The 27,036-nt window shown below is 34.8% G+C and overlaps 1 protein-coding gene across 1 annotated transcript in view; it reads left to right on the forward strand.

The window, feature by feature from the left end:
- Positions 1-25,361, forward strand: part of LOC142338286 (uncharacterized) — a 263,519-nt gene extending 238,158 nt beyond the window's left edge. Inside the window, exons 15-20 of the mRNA XM_075388005.1 lie at positions 8,835-8,987; positions 11,396-11,631; positions 14,252-14,266; positions 17,852-18,012; positions 24,087-24,168; positions 24,649-25,361. Coding sequence (XP_075244120.1) covers positions 8,835-8,987; positions 11,396-11,631; positions 14,252-14,266; positions 17,852-18,012; positions 24,087-24,168; positions 24,649-25,251 — 1,250 coding nt within the window. The 3' untranslated portion in view covers positions 25,252-25,361. The remainder of the gene's footprint in view (positions 1-8,834; positions 8,988-11,395; positions 11,632-14,251; positions 14,267-17,851; positions 18,013-24,086; positions 24,169-24,648) is intronic.
- Positions 25,362-27,036: the final 1,675 nt, after the last annotated feature.

Raw genomic sequence — 27,036 nt, forward strand, 5'->3', positions numbered from 1 at the left:
TTGGGAACATGCAAAATTCTTAAGTATTTTGAAAGCTCAAAGAGTTTTGAAAGCCCAGAGAAGAAATACCGCGAAAGCCCAAAGAGAAAAGTTAGTCTTATCTCAAATCACGACACAAGTTGACAGGTTGAACATCTTAGACAAAAGTGTAAAATTTTCTACCAAGACTCATGCGGTGCCACAGAAAACTTAGGACTAACATTAGTAGGGCCTTGGTACGGTCCACGCCATAGAAATCTTAGATCATAGGGACGGGAAAATATTTTAATATATTTTAGTACTTTTTTCATATTGTACAGTGCCGTACCAGATGAAAATAGTTACAAGATGAAAAAAGGGTTAAAAAATCATGAAGTCGTTTGCGGTCCGTATGATCTCAGATGTCTATGGTGTGGACCGTACTAATGCCTTACTACCTGTGTTTCACCAGTAACAACAGATAAAGGCCTAGTATGAGTGCGGCACTATCAATTTATAACTGGGCAAAATAGAATAAAGAATGCAAATTTATGCTGACACAAACTAAGACAGAAGAAGCATTTAAACACCATCCCAGTGAAATGGTCCCTCAAATATCGTGGGAAGACATTCGTAACGTTATGTGTACGAAGATGTCAATGTATATACAAACGAAGTTGTTTGGGCGCGGTTGAAGAAACTAAGTATTCTACCACGGTTGTATTGAGGCATGCTATTACGTGATGAAAGCGTGCTTTTCGCGTACTCGCTTTTTTGTTGAGCTGGCCAAGATATACTTCCTCAAAATAAACAACAAAATCTTGCAACGATATCTGGAGCTTTTTGAACCAAGATTCAGTATGTAGGGGTGGGGGGAGCAAGTGCTGCAAACATGCGCATATTTAAATTTGAAATTCATATCCTCCCGATATTTGACAGAGAAGCCCATCTCAATATTTTTTCTATACAGAGACTGACGACAGAAGTGAAGGAAAGTAGTGTTCAATTCATCCACCTCAAAAACTCTTCCTTTTGAACGGTGATTGTCTCCTCCACACCGTAGGGCAAGAGACTAAACCATGACTGCGCTCAGGTACCATAGCACGCAGGATGAGTTGTCAACCTTTTGAGCACTGCGCCTTATTTTTTGCCCATAGGAAGCACAAAATATAAAAAACAAAAAAAAGTGGTTTGGACGCAATTATTCATGCTGTCACTGAAATGCATTTTTTATAATATCAAAGCGTGAATACGTAATACAGATGGTGAAAACTTGATTTTGAATCACCTGAAGTTTTTTAGGCATGCGTATTTAAATTTTTGCTGTGATGGTTGTCATTCAAATCACACGGCTGATGTGATTTTTTTACCTGCCGAAATGTTTGGTGAGCTGCGCGACAAGGGCCATTATATTTTTTAATTTCATCTTCTAGAAAATCATTACAGTCGTCTAACCGCTGTGACGTATCACCAGCTATCGCGAGCTAGATGGTTAGGTGATTCTGTTTTTTGTGACGGAAAGTTATTGAATTTTTTGTGTCAGGTTTCATCAATGTCACTTGAATTTTTTGTTGATCGTTGGCTTAACACGGCCTTTTATTTGCAAGTAGTTAGGTTTGAATAGCATTGAGAAAGTTTCACGTACATGAATAAAGCTGTTTTGATAAATTCCACTACCTTGAATTACAAAACAACTAAAAAAATAGTGTTACCAAATTTGTTTGGCAAATTAACGCAGAAGGGAAAGTTTTTTCGAAAGGTAACGCAGGCTTTCCTTCCTACTCGCCATATTTTTCTAGACCATTTTTAGCTGACCGATTTTAGAAACAATTGCTTGAAAAAGTGTAGGAAAATGTGGGCTTAAAGTTTAAGCGTAAAGTTTGCTTTTGACATTTTCCTTGCCATTATGCTCGACAAAGCATAAAGTTACGTTTTATCCAGTTCCTAGTAATATATGACAGCAGTACTAAAAATGACGAATAAAGATTGTATCTGTGCAATTTATATTGTTTTCATCAGTTTGATCTCATTAGCCCGTCCAATGATGAACCAAATTTACTGTTAAAAAATTAACTGATTTACAGAACTGACCGTCGGCGAATATAGGAGGAAGACACAGTTTGTTAGAGACAGTTTTGAGTGAGTTGCAATTAAACTTGTACACGACACTTTTTTTCCTGATTTTTTTTAAATCGGAAAGATGCAAAATTCTTAAGTATTTCGCGCCGGCGAGATCCAAACAAGTTTTTTTGTTGGCTAGTACTTCAGTTAGTTGAACAACGTTTGAAATAATATACCCTGGGCGACATTACTTATCAAATGCCCTTCAAGCTATCTTTTTTAAACAAAAAAGCGTTTTGTGGATGGCAACATGTTGTATTCATTTCAAATTTTGGAAATCTGTTTTATAGCGAAAAAAAGTGACAGAATTGTGGTAAAGAGTAGCAAAGTTTTTCACTCTCTAATGCATGTCTCCGGAAAAGAGCATGGTGAAAATTGTGACATAAATCCAAAAATGAAGCAAATTTGAACTAAATTTGCTTACCGTTTCAAATTTTCACGCACGCTTATAACCCTAATCTTAAAACATGATCGTGAAAGATAATGGCCAAATTGAATAGGTTGAATTGAGAAATCCGACAGTTGCCTTGTAATAGATATGAACATGCTTTTTCAGATGGGGATTGAAAACTTATAATTTTTTAAAACAACTGACAGTTAGTGGTATCTTTCTGACTTTGCTACTCTAATTTGAAATTAACAACTTTTTGAGGTAGAGAAGCAAAAACATGTTTGTGAACATTTATGTCCAATGAAATCCAACTTAACAGTATTTCATACTTTTACACTGAGTAAGTGTGAGAGTCAGGAGTGGATCTCAAAAGATATCGCCATTACCTACATAACACTTGCATCAAATAACCTGAACCAAATTGTATCCTGCTTTTATATCAAAATGTGGGTCTTGTTAAAGTTATGGGTCATGGGAAACCTCTAAATGGAGCTGTCTCAATTAAAAACAACAGAGCAATATGGTCTGGACTTTAGTGACGTAGGACTAAGTTGCGCAATAGTTTTTATTGACGGAATAAATAGCACAATAGCTTTTATAGCTGCAACATGGTTACTCCACATGACTGTGCATAATCAAAAATGGCATTTAGTAGCGAAGCGTATAACAAAAAAACAGGTAGTTCTTATAGTCTAACTATCATCCTGTAAGATATCTCTCTTGTTATATGTAATATCTTCCATCTGTGGAGCTGAAGTTTGTCTTGTTCAAAACATCCTCAGCGCTCGTGTTACAAAATTCAGCAAAAGAGATATGTACTAAGTTGTAATTTGGCTCGCAAGAATTTTTGAGGGTCGAATGATTTTTCCATGAAGCTTGCAGACCCCATACATCTGAGAATTTTCATCCTGTAAAATTACTAACAAAGATTGTCTCATGAGTACTTATAAGATTATGTTTCGCCTGTCTAAGACTTTGTAAAAAACTTATCACGTCTTACACAATAAATTTTTTAAATCACATCTGATCAGATCCTACACGATAAAAGTTGACGCAGTTAGCAGCTTGGTTGAGTTGATACGATCATCAAAACACTCTTATACGGAGCAAACTTATTGCACATTTTTAGATTTACGTAAAGCTTTCGACACTATTGACAGAAAAATTCTGCTTCAAAAGTGTAAAATGTATGGATTAAGGGGTCCTGTATATACTGTTTTGGAATCTTATTTGAAAAACAGGAAACAATTTGTACAGTCTGGACAAAGGAAGTCGCAAATGACAGAAGTTAAATACGGGGTACCACAAGGGTCTATATTAGGCCCACTTCTTTTCATTGTTTACATAAATGATTTGAAAACCAACAGCCCATGCTCAAACTTCATTTTCTGTGCTGATGATACTGCAGTTTACACAAAATCAAATAAAGCAATTGCTTGTCGGGAACATCAACAGATCTTATCTCAAACAGAAAACTGGCTTAAAATGAACAAACTTACACTGAACACGGATAAAAGTAAAACTATAACCTTTAAGACTAAGCATGACAGAAGTGATGTCTTTACAATGAACGGCAAGCGCCTTGAAAATATAAATTCTTTAGGTTTTTTGGGCATAACGATTGACAAAAAATTATGTTTTAGAGGACACTCGAATCGCGTAGAAAATAAATTGGTACAATTTTGCGGACTTTTCTATAAATTGAGAAAAATTTTATATCGCAGCCAATTGATCAAGATTTTCAACACTTATGTTAAACCAGTGGTTCAATACGGGATTCTAGTCTATGGTACTGCCAGTAGAGCTACGATGCAGAAAATCGATGCGAAAATTAATAGAATACTGAGAGTAATCTTTTTTGTTCAAAAGTTTGACTCAGTTTCTCTCATCAGAGAGAAATACAAAGTTTTTTCGGCCCAGGAGCTTCATCTGTACGAAGTTTTCAAACTGATGACAAAATGCATAAGACGTGAAAGTTGCATCATGGACATAAATCACTTCATTACACAAAATGAACTGTCAAAACTGTGCTCATGCGAAAAACGTGTTAAAGCTGTCCCCCTTAATTCATCTTTTTCCGAAAACAGTCTGTCAAATAAAATCCGAAAACTCTTAAACGTTTTTCTCAAACTGGATTCTAATTTTGTAACAAAAGTGAAAAATTTGAGCGGCGCACATTTAAATAATTTTGCTCACGAAAAGCTAGAACACTTTTTTTTACTGAATGAACAACTCACTAGATTAATTTATGGCTTAAATTAGAAAATTTATTCATCAAAAGGTATGACTAAATTGAAATCATTTTAACACTAACCTTCCTTGTTTTTTTTCATCGCTATCACTCTAATTTTGATTTCCACTGAATAACTTTGAAATAAATAACATGAAATTTCTCTTCCGACTATGAGACGCCTGAAAACGGACCTTATGGTCTAATGGTGATCTTTCTGGTGCTCTGTTTTTGTATTGATCAACTGTGTAAGTGCTCTATTTATTCTGCTGTAAAGACACCAGTAAACAATTTATTATTATTATTAAAAGTTCACTTTTGCCATATCTTAAACGTTGAAAATTCTGTCTGACAAAAAAGTTTATCGTGTAAAGTTTGATAATATTCTTGTAAGATAAACATTTGGAAAGTAATTACTCATTTTTGATAAGGTTTTGATCAGATCTTATACGATTAAGATTCCTTAAGTATGGCATGTTCTTCAAATTGAAAATCATTCAGTGTTGCTTTCAAATAGTAGCCAAAAAACTACAGCATGCAACACTTAAGTGTCAGAGCAACAAAGAGAAAATCTTTTATATTTGTCTTTTGAGACTTATAAGATGTTGTGAAAATGTTTATTCGAGTATCAGGGGTTTTTTCTGAAACGGTGATTATCAAACTAGGCTAACAATTTTGCATAATTTTTACCACAGTAACTTTCACTTTTTAGAAAATTGTGAAAACAAGTTTAAAATTTGAACTGAACAAGCGCGTATCTTCTTGAGAGATAAAAGTTGGAAGTCTTGCTCAGTTTAATTGTTGCGTATTATCATAATCGAAATTGAGCTCCAAGAGAGTGACTCAGCAGAACTGCTGAGGAACACTTCAGGAGGAGGAAATTCGTATCGTCAAGGGAGATTTTGGGATGTTTGCACAAACCACAACACCCCTCCCAGTCATCCGTAACTGCTCTCTGAGGCTGCTTCCTAATTTTGAGCTATACATACCCAAAGTGAACTCCTCATCTCTTTTTCGAGAGCAATTGAGGAATTAGAGGCGAACGGGTGCAGAGCTGAATGGGAAAAATGAGAATAAGATCTTCGTTACGCTTTTTTGTAGGAATTTTTCTCACAAAACTGCCTTAAAAGTGTCGAGTTTAATGTCAACCAATCAGAACACGGGACGTATTCGGCTTTGAATCTCTCTTTATTGCCTTCTGCTCTGCGCTCGTTCGGCTCTACCTGTTTCCTCCAGAGCAATTATTTCGTCAGTAGTCATGTATGCGAATGACTCACTATTTGATCTGCATTAGCAGGTTGATCTAATGTTGAGAACCTCCCTGCGTTCCTTAATTCGAAGTATCCGGGTGTCTCTTTCATGATCTATGACACTTTATTTTCCTGCCCTCTATCTCATGTTTAAACTCCTAATCGGAGTTTCCTCGGCTGTGAATTTTTATTACCATGTAATTGCCTTTTAAATTATATGAGCTTTGAGAAATCTAAGTTAGTACATTTAATTCATAATTCTGAAAATCACGGAACAAAACAGCCAGTGTGAAACATTGAAATAAAGAAATTATCGAAGTTCCTTCGCTCATCCAAGAGTCAGCCACCAAAAAATTTTCGACAAAGACATACGAAGCCGCAATTACCACCAACCCAGCCCGCCTTCCAACCCAACAGGAATGGACCAAGATTACAGTGTTTAGAACATACAATACTTCTTTCAACAGAATGAGAGGTTTTTATCAGTCTCGATATCGGTCGCAGTATATTTTTCTTTTGGTTCTTCTGTGTCGTTCATGGTATCTCTCAAATTGCGCTTGCTTTTGGAGGTCGAACTGATACTTAATCAATTTGTGTAGGTCCGTTCTTGCGGTAAAGTTCAGCAAGCTATTTCCATTACTCGCCAATTAGTTTGGGGCATCAGGGCTGGAGAACGCCTAAAGAAGTGTCAAGTGAAGCGTTCGCCGGAGAAGTGTCCAGAGAGCTTACGGATTTCAAAATTGCCCAGTTTGTTCAGAGGAAAACTACCCGGACCTAACGCCAAGTCAATTTCAGTACTGGACAAGTCTAAATCCAAGTGTTATTTCATTACTGATTCAGAACCATGATCATGTCACTTTTTACACTTGGCAGTCTAAATCCAAGTCGGGGCTGAGACTTGGCAAGTCTAATCCAAGTCTGATTTTAGACTTGGCAATTCTAATCCAAGTCTGATTTTAGACTTGACAATTGAAAAAAAACGTCAAAAATAGCCGGAAAAAACGTCAAAAACAGCCGGGGAAACGTCAAAAATAGCCAAAAAAACGTCAAAAAAAGCCGAAAAAAACGTCAAAAATAGCCGGGAAACGTCAAAAATAGCCGAAGAAAACGTCAAAAATAGCCGAAAAAAACGCCTAAAAAAGCCGGGGGAACGTCAAAAATAGCCGAAAAAACCGTCAAAAATAGCCGGGAAACTTTAAAAATAACCGAAAGATTTTCGGGTGTCACAACGCCAGATCTTAATAACTCCATCAATTTTGGATCAAATTAAACGGGATTTAGCTCATTGAGACCGCTATTATCTAAGCTTTAAAACTATATATGGCACATTAAGTTTGGATCACTGGTTGAGGAGAAATTAGGTAGTGAGCACCGCCTAGTTCGACCTACATACACACAAGGTACCTCGGGCTCGATCATTAATAACTCTATCAAATTGATACCAATCAAGCCCACAAATGTATTGTTTGTTAGAGCAGATAATAGGCTTACTCATAACAAAAAGTCACCCAGATCGAATCCATCAATAAAAAGTTATTAACGATGGGCCATCGGGCGTACCTCAGATTTTCGGGTGTCACAACGCCAGATCTTTAATAACTCCATCAGTTTTGGGTCACATTAAACGGTGCGTAGCTCATTGAGACCGTATTATTTAAGCTTTGAAACTATATATGGCAAGTTAAATTTGGGTCACTGATTGATGAGAAATTAGGTAGTGAGCACCGTGTAATTTGACCATATGAATATAGCCGAAATGCCCGTTCGCCACCCAATATGCCATATGCCACCAATATATCCCATTATCCCATGGTATGCCCCCGCCCATGACCATGGCATGCCTGGTATGCCCAGGATACGCTGATACAATGCTAAACTAACAGAGGGCAGGATTGGCTCTTGTGCCAATCTGTACACAGGCACTGTCATATGCCCATTTTCGTCCCCATTTTGACCCATATTTCGTGACAGATTCCCACTATTATCAACCAGGTTTCCACAACTTTGTAAAACTGGGCCCCTTGACAGCACGGGAACCCTCACAGTCTTCTTCATAACTTTCCCTTGATTCGAATACCCAGACATTTCAAGATCTGAAATATATATATGTCGATTTTCGGCTAAAATTCGGCTCGAAATGGCTGAAAAACGGCTGAAAACGGCTCAGAAACACCTGAAAACGGACCAATTTTGTCCCATTTGACCTTCCGGGGTCCCCTGGCATCAGTTGGGATCAGTTTTTAGGGGCCCCGATAAAGTGCATAAAAAGTAATGCAAAAATCGTGGCACGTTGCGAAATTTTTTGAATTCGAAAATTTCACTCGAAATTTTTTGAAAAGTTGGTTTTGACTTAGGAATCAACTTCCAAGTGTTATTCAAGTCTTGGTTAAGACTTGCCAGACTTGTAAGACTTGTATTTAGACTTGCCCAGTACTGGGAAGCTAAATAAGACTTGGATTCAGACTTGCCTAGTACTGATATAGACTTGGAGTTCGGTCCGGGTACAGTCCAGTTTGTTAATCAGAAGAACTACCGACGATAGGTCCTTGTTCATGCTAAACATTGAAAACACAGGTTTTCGTAAGCTCTGAGAAAGCAGAGTTCAAGTGCCTCAGTTATCGTTTTGCGGTTATTATATGCTATATAGCTTGTTATGATGTGTCAAAACTTCTTCTGCTTCATGGGTTGCAAATAATTTAGGTTGCTTGGAAAGTGGGTAAACCTAGTTCAATTTCGACGGTTACCTTTCAAGATTTTGTAAGTCTCTTGTACAATCATGTATATAGATTTAAAATAGGTTTTAAAATAGGCGAGAAGGAGCTCAAAACAGACAAAAATTTGGATACTTGAAGTTTCGTTTTACTATTTGCGTGGGTGTGTGTAGATCGTGGGATGTTGGAGTTCTCAGTGACGTATGATGCAGATGCGTACACTCTGCAGATAGCCCTGCACCGGGCAATAGACCTACCTCCCATGGATGTGAATGGACTGGCAGATCCGTACGTCAAGCTACATCTCCTACCAGACTCCTCCAAAGGTACTCTTTTATAAAATACTACAAGTCGAGACTTGATGTTAACCTTGCTACATTTTGAAAAAACGATGTTAATTCCTGCAAGGTTCTTACAAGACTAACACCAGCTTGCAAGAGCTATTTTTGATAAGATTCTTAAAAGCTTTGGCAAGATTAACAACGGGTCTCGACTAGGTACACTACATTCCACACATTTTACTTAGCCGACCACATGCTATTACGCTGCAAAACCTACATTTTGGGGGTTTTGTGGAAAACAGTGGCATCTATTTCAATTGGGATAAAATTGATTTCTCGAATGGCTTTCAATAGTGAACACCGGACTGTTATCTAGCACGATAATATTTTTTTTTGTTTTTCTTTGCTTCTTTTGTTGATGTCCAAAAAATAGGTACATCCGAATATTGCGACTGTCTTACCGTTCTCTTTATAAGATCTCCAGGACCAGGAATAACTATGTTATCTTGCAAGATTCTTGCACTGCGTATGGTTATTTTGCAAGAATAGTACGAGACGAGACGTTGATTTTGAAAAGGTTGGACAAGAATCTCGCAAGACAACGCATTGTTTTGCATGATCCCTTAGGTTGGTGGCGGAGCAAATCAGCGCTGAATCCGTCTATTGAAATTCTGAATTTTATGATGGCCAGTACTCTGTTCATGTCCCAATTTACAACGGCCAGTCTTGATTTTGAGTAAAATTTACTGCATAAAAAATGAAATGTTCAGTTTAACTCACGCCAACAAGGTTTGCTTTCTGTGCGACTTGAACTCCCCCGTGGGTACTTGTAACATTTAATTTGCGTAGCAAGACATAACCATTAAACTAAAGGGGCTTTGTAATTGCCTACACATTAGGTAATGTATAAATAGTGTGTATACTACTATAGTAATTAGAAGTTATACTAATTAATTAGCAGTTATACTTAGAAAAACTGAACTCATGTCCCCTGGATTTTTTTTCGGAAAATTGGGGAACTGAAAAGTGTCAAAAGATTTTGATCTATTTTTTTTAAATACTGAGAAAAAATTGAATTGACGATAGCGAATTTTTTGACTCGTGGTATGTGTTTTGTTTTTTTTTCTCTAGTACTGATTAATCCGAGTCGCCCATTTGATTTGTATCTTGATTTGGGTAATTTTTTCTTGATCTCAGTTTAAGAACTTGAAACTGTTAAGAGAAATCACATCAGAGAATAAAAAAGACAAATTGGAGTAAACTGATTAATGAGATAGAACAGTACGCGTCTTCCGGCATAATGTACATATATGTAAATATTGATTTAAGAAATTGCTGCTTTGTTTTCTCTTTATTATCTATTTCCCATATAGCTTTTGTTGTTGCTTGGTTTGATTTGAATTCTGTTGATAGTCGTCTGATTAAATTTCAATTTGGTACCAAAGTCTGTGACAGATTTAAAAAAATGTAATACTTTTTGTATTTTAATGCCTTTTTCAAAGCGACAGAAAACATACATGGTTTCAAACTTGCTCAATTCGCTCAGATCCAATGTATTTCAAATGGTTATCTTCAACTAATAACCAACTAATTTTGAATGGTAATCTTCAACTAATTTCGACTAATTTCAAACAACAGTTTCGAAACTTACTTTGAAATAAAATGTAAATTCGTACTGAATAATAGTAAAATCTAAAGGAGTGGCCCAACATAGACCTTTTAATTAGGGTAAAGAAATTTGGCCTCCTTTTTGCTCTTTGTTGCTATACAACAAATGCCATGAAAAGAGTGCCAGAAGTTTTTAGTTTGACCAGCAAAACAGTTGAGAAGGTTTTGCAGCTGTTGCATTTACAACTGGTGTTGAAAAAATTGCAACACAGTTGTTATCTCCTTCTCAATGTTAATCAGCACTCGGTTTTTTGCCTGAGAGTTTAACAAATTTGCAAACGCAAACTATATATAAAATCAGATAAAAACATTGAGATATGTCAGTGTATATCTTATTTTTTTCCACAAAAAAAATGAATGCAACAGAAGCTTTGTGGATGAAATTTTATTTTAAATTTACTATATATTGTAAAATTTTACCTTAATAGTGTACGATAATGATCTATTGAGTCTAAGTGCTTTAAACTTCGGGTTGCTCTCTACCCGGCCTTGTCGTGGCGGAATCCCCCTGACGAGGAGAGGAGTATTTGAAGGAGGTAGGATCACGGATAAACCTTCGTTATTTTGTAGGCATTTTTCACAAAACTTTTTGAAGTAATGCGTTAAAATTGACCAACCAGAACGCTGGAAATATTCGGTTTTTGGCTCCAACGGCGTCCCCGCACTAACTAGCATCAAATCTGACCAAATTAATTGAGGTCAAAATTAAAAGTAAGGTTAAGAGCTCTCGGCAACTGCGTTGAAGAGATTCGATAGCACTTTTTATGTATTGAATGTATATGTAGCTACGAAGAAGCGCTCCCACACCAAATCGAAGACCCTGAACCCGATCTGGAATGAGTTCTTTGCATACCATGGGGTGTCCCCGGAGGAGACTCTGACAAAGGTGCTGCGGCTGTCGGTGTTTGACGAGGACTGCTTCGGCCAGAACGAGTTCATCGGAGAGGCCCGGCTGGAACTCTCCCAGCTCAAGTCCAGAGTCACTCAGAGGTTCGAAGTGCCTCTTCAAAAGCAGATCACGGTAGGTCACAACGTCTCATCCGTACCATTCCATCTTCCCTCAATGGGATACAATCCCCCCTACTGCTGGCAATGATTCCAACAATAATATTAACCGCTGGAATATATTCTGCTTCCCAAACGCAAACTTATTTCATGTTATTTAAAACGGTACTTTGAGAACATATAACATGGTACAACGAGAAGATAACACAGGAAAAGGGGGGAGGGAAAGAAAGTCTCAGGGGGATTCAGTATAGATATAAAAAATGAAAAGTATAAATTATACTGTTTTTATTGTTTTCGTTTGAATTAATGTGACGACATCAACAACGAGCGAGTGATGAATATGAGTTAATTTGACATAATTTTGTTTTTCCTCTGCAGTTGAAATTGAAAATTGGACAGAGAAAAGACAGCATTGAGCGAATTTTATAGATATTGTACTGGTTTTTAGTGAAATTAAAATTTTTGAAAGGCACACCCTTTTCGTCTGATGGAAGCCACAACCATCAGTTTGCGCATTATACATTTTCTTGTTTGCTCTACAGTTGATAATTTGAATAATTTTTTGACATACTGATTAATTATTGATAGATAATTGAAAGAAGTATTAAAATTGAGCTTCAATCGATTGAAAGCAACTGAAAAAAATCAAAAACCTACAAATTAACTGACAGAAGAAACTGCTGGAACAATGGAAAATAAATGAAAGTCGAATTTAGATAGCTGAACACCTGGTAGTACTGCAACTCCAGATAGATCCAGAAACTTGAAGCCTCAATGGCTTTTGCACTTCTCAAAAAAATTGTGCCGGCAGTTATTTGATCAATTTTATTGATAAAAACCGACAAAGTTCGTTTTTTTTGTTCAAAACTAACAGAGTGGCTAATATCACGCCAATTTTTGTACACAATAGCTAGATATCAAAAACCGACAGAACTATTTTCGAAGCATTGTGCTTGATATTGATAGACCAAATAGCTCTTTTTTCAGTAACATTGTTTTTGATATCCTTACTGCGGTGTACTTTACAAATATGGGCAAAATCAGTAGTAAAATAAAAAATTTTTAACCTCTAAAATGGTTCTTAAATTATTTGGCTTGACTGTTTCTGCAACAATTTTGCATAATTTTTTGTCATTGTTTTTTTTGTGACCAGTTTTAACAAGAAGATTATCACCAAAATTTTATGCAAAATTATTGGAGAAAGAGTCAAGTCAAATGATTCCGCAGCCTTTTATGAGGTTTGAATTTTGTTGTTACGATTTTCAGCATTTGAATCATTTGCTAGCCAAATAAGCAAAATTTGAGCGAAAAAGTTTCTAAAAGTTAAGAAAAATATGAACAATCAGGCAAATGTTCACAAGGTATTTAACCTCGATAATGTCGAAATTCGAGAAATACTTCAATTATGGTGGTCATATCTTTCAACGTTAAATATATTGATTGACCGAATCTAACTGAACACAAAACTCAGTTGATCATATAGTTCATCCAACACTAAAGTAAGTGGGAACAAAAACAAAATTGCATTCGTGTCCTTATTCAGAGTTTTGCTTACTTCTTCTTGGCTCTATGTGTAACAATATGAAAATTTTCCAGAAATTGGATAGTTAAGAATTTAGGTCATGTAGTAGTTAAAATGACCTAAAGTTATACGACATTAATGGAAAATGATTTGATTTACAACATTTCGTGATATTTTTTTAATGTTTTTTCCCTTAGATTTAGCCAACTCGCAGTTTGAGGATATTGATTCTGCTTTCGCTAAAAGATTAGGCGTTGCGAAACGGAACTTAATATTTTTTAATAATACTTGAATGTAAAGAGTTCATGGTAAAAGTTTTACGAAAGGATATATACCAGCTTGCGTTATCTTTGAACCTATTCAAAGAAATAAGTTTTGAGACTATGATCTTATCAAGATTTATCATGATATTAACCATAATTAAAATTTTGTCTCGAGCTGGATCTTTTCTGCTAGCGCCCCCAAATTATACATGTTTAAACATACTGTTAAAGCTAAGTAAGTTTATACAAGAACATATATGAACAATATGCCTTTAATAAAAGTTAGCACAGCTATGGTTTGAAATTATTACTTATTTCAACAAACTTTTGTTGCATATAAAGTAAGCATCAATAAAATTTTTAGTATTCTATCATTTTGGGTGTTATTGGCTAGAACATGGTCTCGATTCTTTTTAACAATTTTTAAGGAAACTATTATAAAAGTGCCCTCAATCTACCTAGACTTTTATGTTTCAATGAAATGCCAACGCCTATATAGGGCGGGGGGGGGGGCGCTAGCTTTGCAAAGATTATAAAAATCTTGCTTGTTTTGACAAGGTGTATCAATTAGGTTTTGGTTCAGCAAGGGTACATTTTGCAGGATTTTTACTGGAGATATATGCAGTTTAATATCTACATGCAGGTGTGTCTCTCTGTGTAAAAGCAAGCAATGTGGTCACGTGGTTTTAGTTATTACCAATCAGTCTGCTGCTTGGCTTTTTAACTATAGTCAATCTCCAGCTCTAGTTTGAAAATTTAGTTATACATCCATCATCACCCCCTTTGGTTATGATTAATAATTAAGTAAGTTTTGTAAAAATTGAAGAGCTTGTTGTACTTCATTTCAGGAAAATGTGCCTAAGGTATTTCACAACATACTTACACACCATTGTGATACAGTATATTCAGATCTGCAGTTATAACTCAGCTAATTATTATATCTTTGTACTAATTATAATTATCCTAGTTTAACAACTGTTCTCTCTTTCAACTAAACACCATCGTGCATATATATATATATATATATATATATATATATATATATGTATATATATATATATATATATATATATATATATATATATATATTCATATATATATACATATATATATATATATATATATATATATATATATATTCATATATACATGCATATATATGTATATATATATATATATATATATATATATATATATATATATATATGAACTCAGATGACTGTTTCGTCTGTTACCCATCAGTCTTTGCATAGAGAGTAGATGCCATAATTGGGTCAGTTTTGTTCTCAGTAGATATACTTTACATGCATATTTATTTACCTGTTTATCGATTATGTTCCAATTCGATTGACTAGCATCGATTCTTACATCATTTGACAAAAAGTCCCTATTTGCTAAACGAACTGAATGTGATTGTTTTTTCTTGGTCTTAATTTAAGCGCTGATGTATTTTGTTTTCGTGCAATTATTTTTGTGGAATTCTCTTTTTAAAAATAAGGAACCCTTGAGTGCGCTATTTTTATGAAGTACGCGGGTACAAACTTACATTGAGTCAAGTTGATTTCATACATTATATCGATTGCTTCGATTATGTGTCTTTATTGATTAGCCTAAAATTTTTGAATTTTTAAGTTTTTTAAAAAAAATTTATAGGGCAGATCTTTTAGTTCAGACACACGCAATATTATGATAAGAAAATTTTCACATTTTTTTTTGCAATTGCACGAGTTTTCGTCACAGAAAGAGAACACATTCGCTTTGTACGAACTGAGAATTGAAACTTCATTTATTTATTTTTCAAGTCCTCGAGGTTTCATTGACTTAACATTGGCCCTTTTTCTTTCTGTTAACACTTTCCCGTTTTTAATGCAAAAGTATGAGATTTTGTGATGAGGTTATCATTCAAACTTAGTTGTTTTTCCCTGCTTTTTGAATCAAAAGAATTTTTTCATAGTATTTGTTTTTAATCGTTTGATTTTTTATATCGTTATCAAATTAGAGTAAGTAGATATGAGGACAATTTTCAGCGGCGCACACTAACGGATTATTTTGCGATATGATAAAAAAGTCTACGTCTAATCGATCAATTTTACGCAGTGTTCTGGTAGAAATTACTCAAACCTTTGGCGTGGTAATTTATTTTGAACTCGGGTGTTTTCACGAATTATGCGTGAACATTATATACTTTTGTATAAACCAACGGAAACTTCCCGAGGTTTCTGTTGGCATACGTCATAGAAATTGCATAATCTTTTTTAGTTGGAAAACGCTCTCAATCTATCACAACGAGTATGGTTCCTTGGGCATTTTGATGGAAAAAAACTGCACCAAGATTTTCATGATTTCTTTATAAAACTTAAAATTGTTGTGATATTAAGGAGAATTGATCCAAGGAACTTCAAATAACTCTATCCTCTGAGGCCAATTAAAAGCGTTACTACCTTTACTTTTTAGTTCAACAGAGAAACTGTTGTGAAATTTCTTTAATTACAACTTTTGTCAACTTGTTAACCAACATTTTTTCAGCCGCGCCAATTAAGGACCCAGGAAAATTAAACTAGGAAAATCTAATTGCAACAAGGTGCGGAGTTTTTTGGTGCGAAAGTGCTCGCCGCAAACTTTATTGCTCTCAGTATGTTTGGTTAGAGCAGTAAAACTCCAATATGACTTATAAAATCTCAGTGCGATTTTTGCTGTGCTGTGGTGCTGACATGTTTATAGGGCAATTCAAGCTTCCCAGTGAGAAGAGCAATTTGTGAGTCCAAAATAAAGTCTCGGACATTGTCAGATAAAAAGTTGGTCCAATGGACAAGTGTTTTAATTACGTTGTCCAAAAAACTACATCATCATTAACTGTTGAAATGAATCGCTGAAGTTTTGTGTTATTTTTGTGTTTGTGTGTGAAGAATTTGGAAATTGGGAGCTTAACCGGGTTCTTTTCTGTTATTGCCACCCCAACATCGCTTTGCACCCCCACTTATGCAGGCAATATCATATTTTTTGCATCTCATACACTCTAATATACCTTTAAAGACAAACAGCATAAACAATATAATGATGCAGCGAAATTTTGAAATTCAGTTGTAAGTACGCTATTACAATTTTCATATAATTTTTTCGGTATTTGGATGATTTGTGTTTTTTTATTAATTCAATATTTATTTTGTCTAAGAAATTTTTTGCAAATATTTTGTTAAGTAATCGCGAGCAAGTACCTTTTCAATCTACCTCTGATGCCAATACATTACCGTTATTAAAACAAGTATCAATGAGTAACGGAGTAGAGTTTTTTTTGGGGGGGCAGGGGCGCAAACAGTTTGTCTATTTAAGGCTTTGGGGGGCAAAAGCAGAAAAGAACCTTTAATTGTAAGTTCGATTATATACATGTTCAAAAAAATGCAAAAATTCATTGTTCAAAAAATGTAAGAATATAGTGCAGGTTCCTGCTGTTCGTTATGATGGTAAGCAAATGGGACGTTTTGTCAAATATTTTTTTTCAGCTTAATTTGTTTAGTATTGAGCGCTCCTTGTTTTCAACAGATACAAAGTATATAAACAGATTGTCCAACTTAGTTTTGGTGTTAGCTTCAAAAGTTTTCGTAGCTAGAAATAATTTTTTGAACGAAATAGAAATAACTCCAAATATTCAGGTTTTCAAACGGTTTAGTTAGGTTTTCTTATGATTGGTAGACTATTAATCAAAAATCAGTAAAAATACCGTTAGGGTTTATAAAGCCGAGAATACCAAACAGGCGCCATAAAAAGGTAATCATGACTATCAAGAACCTATGTATCGCTCAGGAATTAGTTATTAATTGCTCTCAAACGAAGTTTATACCAATTATGTTAGTCCTGTAGCCTTTTTATGCGAATTTTCACGGGACCGATTTTTGTCTGACTCATTTGACTTTTTGTCCTCGAAAACGGGATAAACAGGGAGCGATCGGAGGGCATTAAGTGGCCGAGCATTTCTCTTTGAGCCTTACTAGTCTCTAAGTATGCGATTCACCGAAACTGTTTTGAGGAGACAATTTAAAGGTGTGAAGGCTGGTTTTAAAAAATTGCCCCAAAGTTCACCCCCTTCGTCACCCCCTCTCCCCACCCACCCACCTGATGCATTCTTAAGCCCCAGCTGGCTAATATCGAATCCCACCTCTCGCCAGTCGTTTGAGAGCAATTCGCCCGACGTTAGTCGTTTATGCTTAACGTTTTATTCAGAAAGATTTGAAGAAGTTTATATCATCCATCAATCAATCAATCATTTATCGCCACATGTAATTCTCACGCTCTTGACCTTAGTTGTAACTCATATTGATAATAAACTGGATATACTTTGGTGTTGTAGCTAACTGAGTTAATCTCTATTATAAATAGCTAGTCATCACTTCTGTTCAACATGCATCTGACAACAACTAACTAATGGTTATTGGGTGATGTGTGATTGACAGCTGGACGCGGAAGACGAGTTGACAACAGGTGATGGGGTTGGCAAGATCCTGATCGGAGTCATGTACATGTTCAAAGCCCAGTGTCTTGTTGTGACAATCAAGAGGTGTGCTCAACTAATGGCCATGGACAATAATGGCTACAGTGATCCTTATGTCAAAGTGTGAGTCACCACCTATAAATCTTAGAAATCTTTTCTTCTCATTATGTATTTTGTTTGCATCATTAATATAGTTTAAAATGAATCGATAGATGCAAAGTTTTAAAAATGTTTGCTCGAGGAAGAGACTGCTTTCTATCAATCCAATGCTAGGCAAAGTTTATGAAAATAAATAATATACAAACGAATCTTGTGGTTATCTGATGAATGCAATCTTTCAAACAAGATTGATTGTAGTTTGAGAAGCATATTGTGTCAAGTAGAGGCAGCAAGCACTCTTACGCAAGGTATCCGACGAATTGTTGACAATGTAATAGCACCTCCATACTTGATTCTACATCTGAGGTAGAACTCTATGATTCTTTAAATCAAATTTTTCGTACAAAAAGCACATGTAAGATTCTAAAGATAATAGAGAACATTCTTTTATCATGATAAGCAAATAGAACACAGGTTATAAAATAATAGAACAAAAATTTGCTGGAATTCATGTTGACCAGGATGTTCCTGAATGACAAGTGATAAGCCCTCCTCTGTTTCTCATGTAACTTAGCGATTCACCCAGCACCTGAAATCTGCAAAACAAATTGATAATGTACGAGAGATGACTGCCCTATTTTTGTGCATCTAACGTGAAGAAAAAGGGCCATTACGAGGAGGCAATTTCAGTCCACCATTGGATATCTTACAATAAGTTGCTTCTGAGTAATGAACCAGTTTTGCGGAAAGGGTGCTGATCTTTTTCTTTTGCATTTACAATAATTATCAAGAACTGATATAATAATATTGGTTTGTGATGATTGAAACTGCAAAGAAAATAGGTCGTTTTAATGCAAAATTACTGCATGACCGATTTGACCTTTCCTTGACTTTCTCGTTTAGCGTGATCTAAGTTTATCTCTCAATCACAATTATAGACAGCTGAACTCAAGTGCCGGCAGTTCACTACTAAAAGTCAGCTGAAAAATAGGCCAAAATTGGTTTCATTTTTTTCACTTCTCATTTTTCAGTGGTTACTGTGGTATAAAATATCCTCAAATGACGTCATTGGAAGCCACCTAGTAATTTTAGTTACCGCCGTCCCCAATTACTCATCCAACATTTTAAATGGGATTTAGGTCTTTTTGGACTTTCATATTGTCAGGGGAAGGTATAGAGTTACAGTTTTCTAGTTATGTACTGAATTGAATGGTTTTGATTTATAGATTTGAAAAAAAAATTCAGTCATCTTTTTCCGTTCATCGCTACTTTTTTCTCTTTTTTCACTACCCCAGGGTCTTTTTAAGTGATACTCAACGCTATGCAAACAACATCCCAATAATACTTCAAATGTTATTCAAGAAGAGACAAAATTAACAAAATACATTTGTCAATTGTGTTTATTGTACACCGAACACTCCAACTTTATTTGTCATTGGTTAGCATATTACCTCAACAATTAAATATTTTTTAGTTTTGATTCCAATAGAAGAGAAATGAGTCATTTAAATGATGCCAGCAACTTTTTTGCAGACTCCGTTTTTTTTAAAACAACACTATAGAAAATTATTTTTGCTACTCTGCCATTTTGGTTTGCAAATTTTCTTTTCCATGGTGTCACTTACTCGTTTTTATTGTCTAATTAAAATATTAATTTGTTCTTTATATTAATCAGAATTATTCTTGATTATTTGATTTCTAAGAGCCCAAAAACAACAAAAGATTGATCACTCGTTGATTTATAAGTCATTGGTTCCACTTGGAGAATCTTTTGATCTTTAGTTGTTTTGAAAAACTCCGTAAGGATTTAAAAATTAGCTGCCTTTTGTTCAATAACGTATGATCTCAAGTAAAGCCAGTTCAAAAAACTTCACTGTATGCTGCCATACGATTGCCTTTTTTCCACCTACAACACTCGCAAGCTAAAATATGCGCATCGTTGTCGAAACTGATTTTTTGGAGACGTAAGAAAATAAGCTGAACAAGGTTGAAATATCATATTTGCTGTCTTCTTGCTTCACGCGATAACTATACATCTACTTCTTTGATCTGTGTTTTTGTATCTGAGTTATTTAGTAAAGGAGTTTTTCTTTTTGTTCTTCAATTTTTACTTTCTCTGGCTATTTTGAAGGATTGTCGTTCATTTTCAATAATTTTTAGCCCTTGCTTGTTAAGTTCTTGTCTTCTCGTTCTTTGATAATTCCACGAGCGCTTCAATGAAAAATATATCATATGTGAGCTTCAAGCTATATTTCGGTGGTCTCAAAGTTCCCTAGTTTCCTATGCATCTTTACCACCAAGATAGATCTTTTATTTTAGTTTTTTTCTTTTTTCACTGAATTTTTCCATTCACTTTATATAGCATCTGAGAGTAGTTTGCAATAATACGACAATAACCAATATACTAATTTTTTTGAATTTGGAGTAAACGCCTTCAAGCGCTTCAAATTCCAATTTACAGAAAAACTTTTTGTCCTTGGATAGCACATTAGACCAACAATTAATTTTTTTTAGTTTTGATTCCATTAAAAGAAAAATGAGTCATTTAAATGATTCCAAAAACTTTTTTGCAGGCTTCCCAATCAGCCTTTTTTTTAAAAAAAAACATTATCGTTTAGTTGATCTATTGGCAATAAACTCAGCATTTGCTACCATGAGCACCATTTACGTTTTTTGTGGACTGGAAAAAATAGGAAACCTGTCGTGATTATTAAAAACAATTGCTTGTAAAAAGATTCGCGCGTTCAGCATAAATTGAACTCATTAAAATCTAACAGCTATGGTTTTTATAATTTTGGATCGAGATTAATACGGCCAACCAGATTTTGGTGTTTTCAATAAGAATTCATATTTTTTATGTCTTCATATTCTTTGTGATTTTTTAAAGATAGTTTGTCCATTTTAAAGGAGTTTCCTATGGAGAAGGCTTAACCACTAAAACCAGAGAATTTTTTTGCTCGTCTGCCATTTTGGTTTGCCAATTTTCTTTCCATTGGTGTTCCTTGCTCATTTTTTTGTCTAATAAAAATTCGCAATTGTTCTTTTTAGCAGTCAGGACATTTTTATTTATTTGTTTTATCAGAGCTCAAAACAACGAAGGTTGATTACTCGTTGATTTATTAGTAATTGGTTCCGCTTGGAGAATCCTGTGATCTTTAGTTGGTTTAAAAAATTCTGTAATGATTTAAAAATTAGCTGTCTTTTATTCAATAACTTATGATCTCAGGTAAAGCGAGTTCAAAAAACTTCACTGTATGCTGCCATACGCTTGCCTTTTTTCAACCTATAACGCATCGTTGTCGAAACCGATTTTTTGGAGACGTAAGAAAGTAGGCAGAAAAAATAGAAATATCATACTTGTTGTCATTTTGCTTCACGCGATAATTATAAATCCATTTTTTTGTTCTTTTTTGTTCCGTGTCTTTGTATCTAATTTTTTTTTAGTCCAAGAGTTTTCCTTTTTGTTTTGCAATTTTCCGTTTTCTCTGGCTATTTTGAAGCATTTTTGTTCATTTTCAAAATTTTTCCGTCCTTGCTTGTTAAGTTATTGTCTTCCCGTTCTTCGCTGATCACACGAGCGCTTCATTGAAAAATATCTTGTACCTGATCTTCGAGCTATACTTTTGTGGTCTCAAAGTTGTCTAGTTTCCTATGCGTCTTTACCACCAAAATTGATCTTTTATTTCAATTTTTCTTTTTTTCACTGCAATTTTTCATTTACTTTAGATGGCATCTGAGAGTAGGTTGCAGTAATAACCTATCATATACTAATTATATTGAGTAAGTTTTCAGAGGAAACGATTTCGAGAGCTTCAAATCCCAATTTACAAAGAAACCAGATATAGAAGTTTTATTTGAGTTTCTTGTGCAAGGTTGATACAATTTGTCGAATTTTAGTTTTAAATATTTCCAGTTGGTTACCTTCAAACTGTCAATTTGAACTTTTTTTTTCTTATTTTTCAATTTATTTAGCAGCTGCTTTTTAGTGATCTTCCTTCTTAGAACCCGAAACGGCTGAAGATAGACAAATATTTGTTGCTCCTCTGCCGTGCCGTTATGTAAGTTTCTTATTTTAGCGTTTTCGTGTATTTTGTTTATTAAACTGAAAAGAGAAAACAAAAAAGATTCAATTTTTTCTCCGGCTGACTTTTTTTTTACAAAAATTTCATATAGACTTTTATGTTACCAAGAATTTTTTTTTCATATATGAAATATTGATCCTCTCTTTTTCACTTTTTGCTGCCAATCAATCGTTTTAATTTTTCCTTAGTTTGGGCTTCAAGGTTTAATAAATTTAAGGAGAGTTAACACTAGTGTACAGTTTTGAACGTTTATCGAGGTCACATATTTTTGTGTTCTTTCGATTTTTGTACTCTGATTAATGTCGACCAATTGAAACTGATTTGGCGCGGCGTCATGTACAAATTTAATGAAGAGAAATATTTAGCTGGTTTGAGTTTTTGAGTTGCATATTTAAGCAAGAAGTCAGTTTTTCGCTCATATTGTTTCTCTCAGGCTAGTTGTTTGGAGCATTTTTTTTGTTGCGCCAAAAAGTAGAAAATATTTCTGTTGAAATTGTCGGCAATTCCATGTCAATATTTTGTTTTTTATATTTGTAGCCTATTTTTCTTTTTTAAATAAAATTGAAAAGAATTTCAGTGTAGGTGTGAAATTAAGTTTGAATTTCTTTTCTTGAATTTGTTTTACTTGTTGGAAGTTCAACTTCTGTCCTCTAGAAGAGCAAAGATTGAGAATGAAAGGGGTTGGAAAATTTTGTGCGTCCGCACATTGCCGAGCCTCCTTGTTTTTCTTCTCTTTTTAATTGTTTAACAATGAATAAAAAAGTGTACCATTAAACCGCAGAGGTATACCCAAATCGTCACGGGCAGATATGCCCAATGCGTGTATCTCGTGTTCGTTTTTACTATGCTAATACATTGAAAGTAGAACAACATTGCGGAAAATAGCTACTTTAGCAGAAACCGGCAAAATGGAAGGGAAATTAGCAACCCGTGTTCGCAAAAGTGTCCTAATCCTAGCTGCGAACTACAAGTACAAACTTGATAACCTATTTTTCGCACGGCTTGTATCACGCATCCGCTTTATTTATGTGTCAATTTTTCGCACGCAATGTAGCTCGATTTTGCATATAATCCGCAATTAAGCCTAATTTAATGCTCTTTGAGCATAAAAGTGATTATTAAAGCTTTATTACTACTTTATTATTACTTATCAAAGAGTTCCAAGCCGGTTGATCCAGAGTTCACCAGAGGCTGAAACAGTCCGGGGATTACTTTGTTTTTAATGTTGTTTGTATTTAAATCAATTTAAAGCTTTAAAAGCTTCAATAAAATTTTTATTGCTTATTACAAAATATTAAACCATTTTTGCATGCTCAAAATGCGCGCATTTAAATTAGGCTCAATTTCGGATTAGAGATATTTTTAATGCGAATAATAGATACCTAAATTGAGCGGAAACGTTCTACAATACTTGTAACCTACTTTTCGTTCCGAATATTCTTTTACAAAGTATTAAACAACTTTTGCATGCTCAAAATGCGTGCATTTAATTGGGCTCAATTGCGGATTAGAGATACTTTTAATGCGAATAATAGATACTTAATTTGTGCGGAAACGTGCTACAAGTCTTGTAACCTACTTTTCGTTCCAAATGTTTTTTATTTCGCAAAATTGGCGGAACCCCTTTTGCGAAAAGTAAGATACAAAGGATGTCACCTAATTTCGTTTATTGTTTGTATCTAATTTTTGAGCTAATTTTACTAAGGCTGAAATTTTGGGATATACCTCTGCGGTGTAATGGCATCACAGCAAGGAGAGTTATTAGGAAAGCTATTGAAAAAGGTATCACTTGACAGCCCTGTGTCCATTGATTACGTTCAAAGTGGATTATCTATGTGTTTATTAAGATAAAATTACTGATGAGTGTATTAATCACTTCCAAAACGAATATATTATTTGGTATTATAAGTGGACAGCTCAAGTTATACCATTTTTGGAGATTTCCAAAATTAAGTCTATCTCTGATAAATTCATATGCGCTTATTAGTGTTAATATCATTGATGGTCTTTTTCAAGTTATCTGAGACCAGATGTATGCAAAGAGTCCAAGAGAAAGACAAATGTGGTGAAGAAGAGCTTGAACCCTGACTTCAATGAGGTACGCTTCCTTGTTTTATTACTTAACCGCATAGTTTGCCCTAAAATTGCAGTTGTAAATACAATAATGAGTGGTCATCGCAACACAAAATAGGATAGTCTATGTAAACAATGAAGAAATAGTGTTCAACGAGCTCTTAAAGCAATTTCACATCCATACCGAAACCATACTACGCGAAACAAACATTGACATCACATTGGCAAAACATGCAACACCTTCACGTTACATTGAAATTTTCAATGGAGGTTGTCCTAAATGAGTCTTGTGAAGGTTACTTCTTGAAATAGTTTCATCTTCGTGAAATGATCTTATCAAGAAAAGTGCGTCCAAAATAATCGATGGAGCAACGTACCAAGATCTTGATAAACATTGGGCATAAAGGCATCATTGTCAGTATTTGTCGAAAACCTGCAATAGTTTCAATGTTTCCGATATCACACAATGAAAACTATGTAAAAGTCTGCAGAGTATGCAATTTAGGAGTTCACTTATCCGAATATCAAAATAAGCGAACTTGCCAACAAGACGCTTGAGGTGACAGTGTGGGACAACGACTTCGGCTTAAAGAACGACTATATTGGAGGGCTCACTTTATCCATGGGTTCCAAGGGTGAAAAACTGCGACATTGGCTCAAAATTTTCAAACGACCTGATGTGTACTTTGAACAATGGCATTTACTGTCTAAAGAAGCTCCTAACATTGTCCCAATAAATATGGAAAGCATGTTCCATAAAAAGTTATCCATAGCCGCACAACAATCCGCAGCTGCTGCTGCGGCGGCTGGAACCACCAATTCTGGAAAAGACGTTCCAGCAGGCAACGCCGGTATCCCCTCAAACAGTTCCTACAACTTTTTTGGCTCAATCCAACAGAATTCCAATTCGGCTAATCAGAACTCCTCATCTGTGGCAAGTCAATTGTCGGCCACCGGATCGTTTTTTGCCTCCAGAGGAAGTATTTGTATCAGTCCCGCAGGAGGTCAAAGAAATTCTCTCCATTCAGCGTCCAGTTCTAGCCTGGCTTCGCAGAATTTGAACCAATCAGCGAACAGCGTCTCCCCTATGCATAATCGCAATCGATAATTTCAATTATACTTTTACGTAATGATTCAAAATTCTAATAAAGTTGACTTTATAACTGTACATGACCAAAGATCTTATAATTACCAGTTAAAACCAGATTTGCCGGGGAAGGGTGGGGGTTGATTCATTTTGTACTAAGAAATATCGGCAAATTCTCTAATTGTACTTCAATGCCAATATTACCATATTTGCTTTGCCATCATAATTTTCGGTAACTAATTGAACCCCAGAAGATTAAATTGGATATTTAAGATGATATTTTATAAGATCTTTACCAAATTGATGTTTGAACAGGAGCGCACTTAGGCAGTAGATATTACCAGTAAACAATTTGTGTTTTTATTATTGCTCATTTGCGCTCTTTAAGGAGAGAAACTATTATATTCCTCAAATTGATCCGCAGGACAAATATCACAGGAATTACAAAAGGGCGTTTTCTGTAGAAATCGAAAACATTGAGTTTAAAGCAGGTCTTATTGTAAGCGCATAAATTTGAAAAAATAAATACCGATGACAAACTTGAATTCTAGGTAACGAAAATCCCCTTGGAAACTAACGATTTCAAAATTTAAAATGGCAGGCGAAAACGCCATTTTTAAAGATTGACCTTAAATTTGCAAATAACAAATCAACGGAATTTACGCTTGATATTGTTAGTTATGAGATCACTAGTTTCCTAAGATTTTCAACTAGGTAGAATGATTTCAGTTGTATTTCTCTTTCGATTTTATGTGGGGATAATATGACGCTGTACAACATTTGAGGAGCGCTTTTCTGTTCATTAGACTAATAATTGTCTTGACATACTTTTATTTTTGTGATTAAAGAGAAACATTCTTCTGGTAATTTGAATCCTGCAGACTTATTTGAGGAATAAACTCCAGTAGAAAGAATAGACTATTTTTCTCAAAGTAAAACAATCTAAATAAGCTAACATTTTGTTTTCGCTGTTCTTATTGAAGATAACTTGTTGAAATTGAAGAAATGTTCATGACACTCATATTTTACTTTGATTGTTCTCTTTGGCTGACATCGATATAAGTTTCGCTACCATCCCGGGTCAGTTGGGGCGTTGAATAAAATAACCTCGATAAAAAGGGAAGGGATAGCAACGTTTTATTAAATCCCGATTGCCCCGACAAAACATGATTGAATGGTAAACAAAATATTTCACCTAAAAGTAAACAAAGTATTATATGCAGTTGGTACGTACGGTATTAAGAGTGGATAATTACTCAAGTAGATAATAGTTGATAATTTTGACAGGAATAGTTTTTCAGTAAATACATGCTTTTATTTTTGAATCTGATTTAAGCGATAATGATCTTATAAAAGCTATTTCACCTCAGAGGCCAGAGAAAACATTTTGGACGTTTAATAAATTTTTGATGCATTTTGGGTCACACAATGTAGTAATCTCTCTCAAATGCTTTAATGCCGCAATCAAGCTTATGTATCTATTTTTGTTCAATTATCGATTATTATTAGAAATCTATAACATCAGCTGAATAAATCTATTTAATTAAAATTTTTAAATTATAACTGAAAGCGTGTGACAAGGCTGACTCCAAAAGCAGGGTAAGTCATCACCCAAAAGCGGGACCCAATGAAACGAATCTTGAAATAACTTGATAGCATAACTTGTTTGATAGACAATCGTTGCAAGATATATCAAATTTGGTTTCACTGGAACACTATGTCACTTATTGTTCTCGAACAAATTATTGTGAGCGCGTATCTTTGTTTAAGCAAAATTTTAATTTGACCGTTTTCGCGCTTTTGTTC

The sequence above is a fragment of the Convolutriloba macropyga genome, chromosome 1 (assembly GCF_964194025.1).
Source record: "Convolutriloba macropyga chromosome 1, txConMacr16.3, whole genome shotgun sequence".
Classification (NCBI taxonomy): domain Eukaryota; kingdom Metazoa; phylum Xenacoelomorpha; order Acoela; family Convolutidae; genus Convolutriloba; species Convolutriloba macropyga.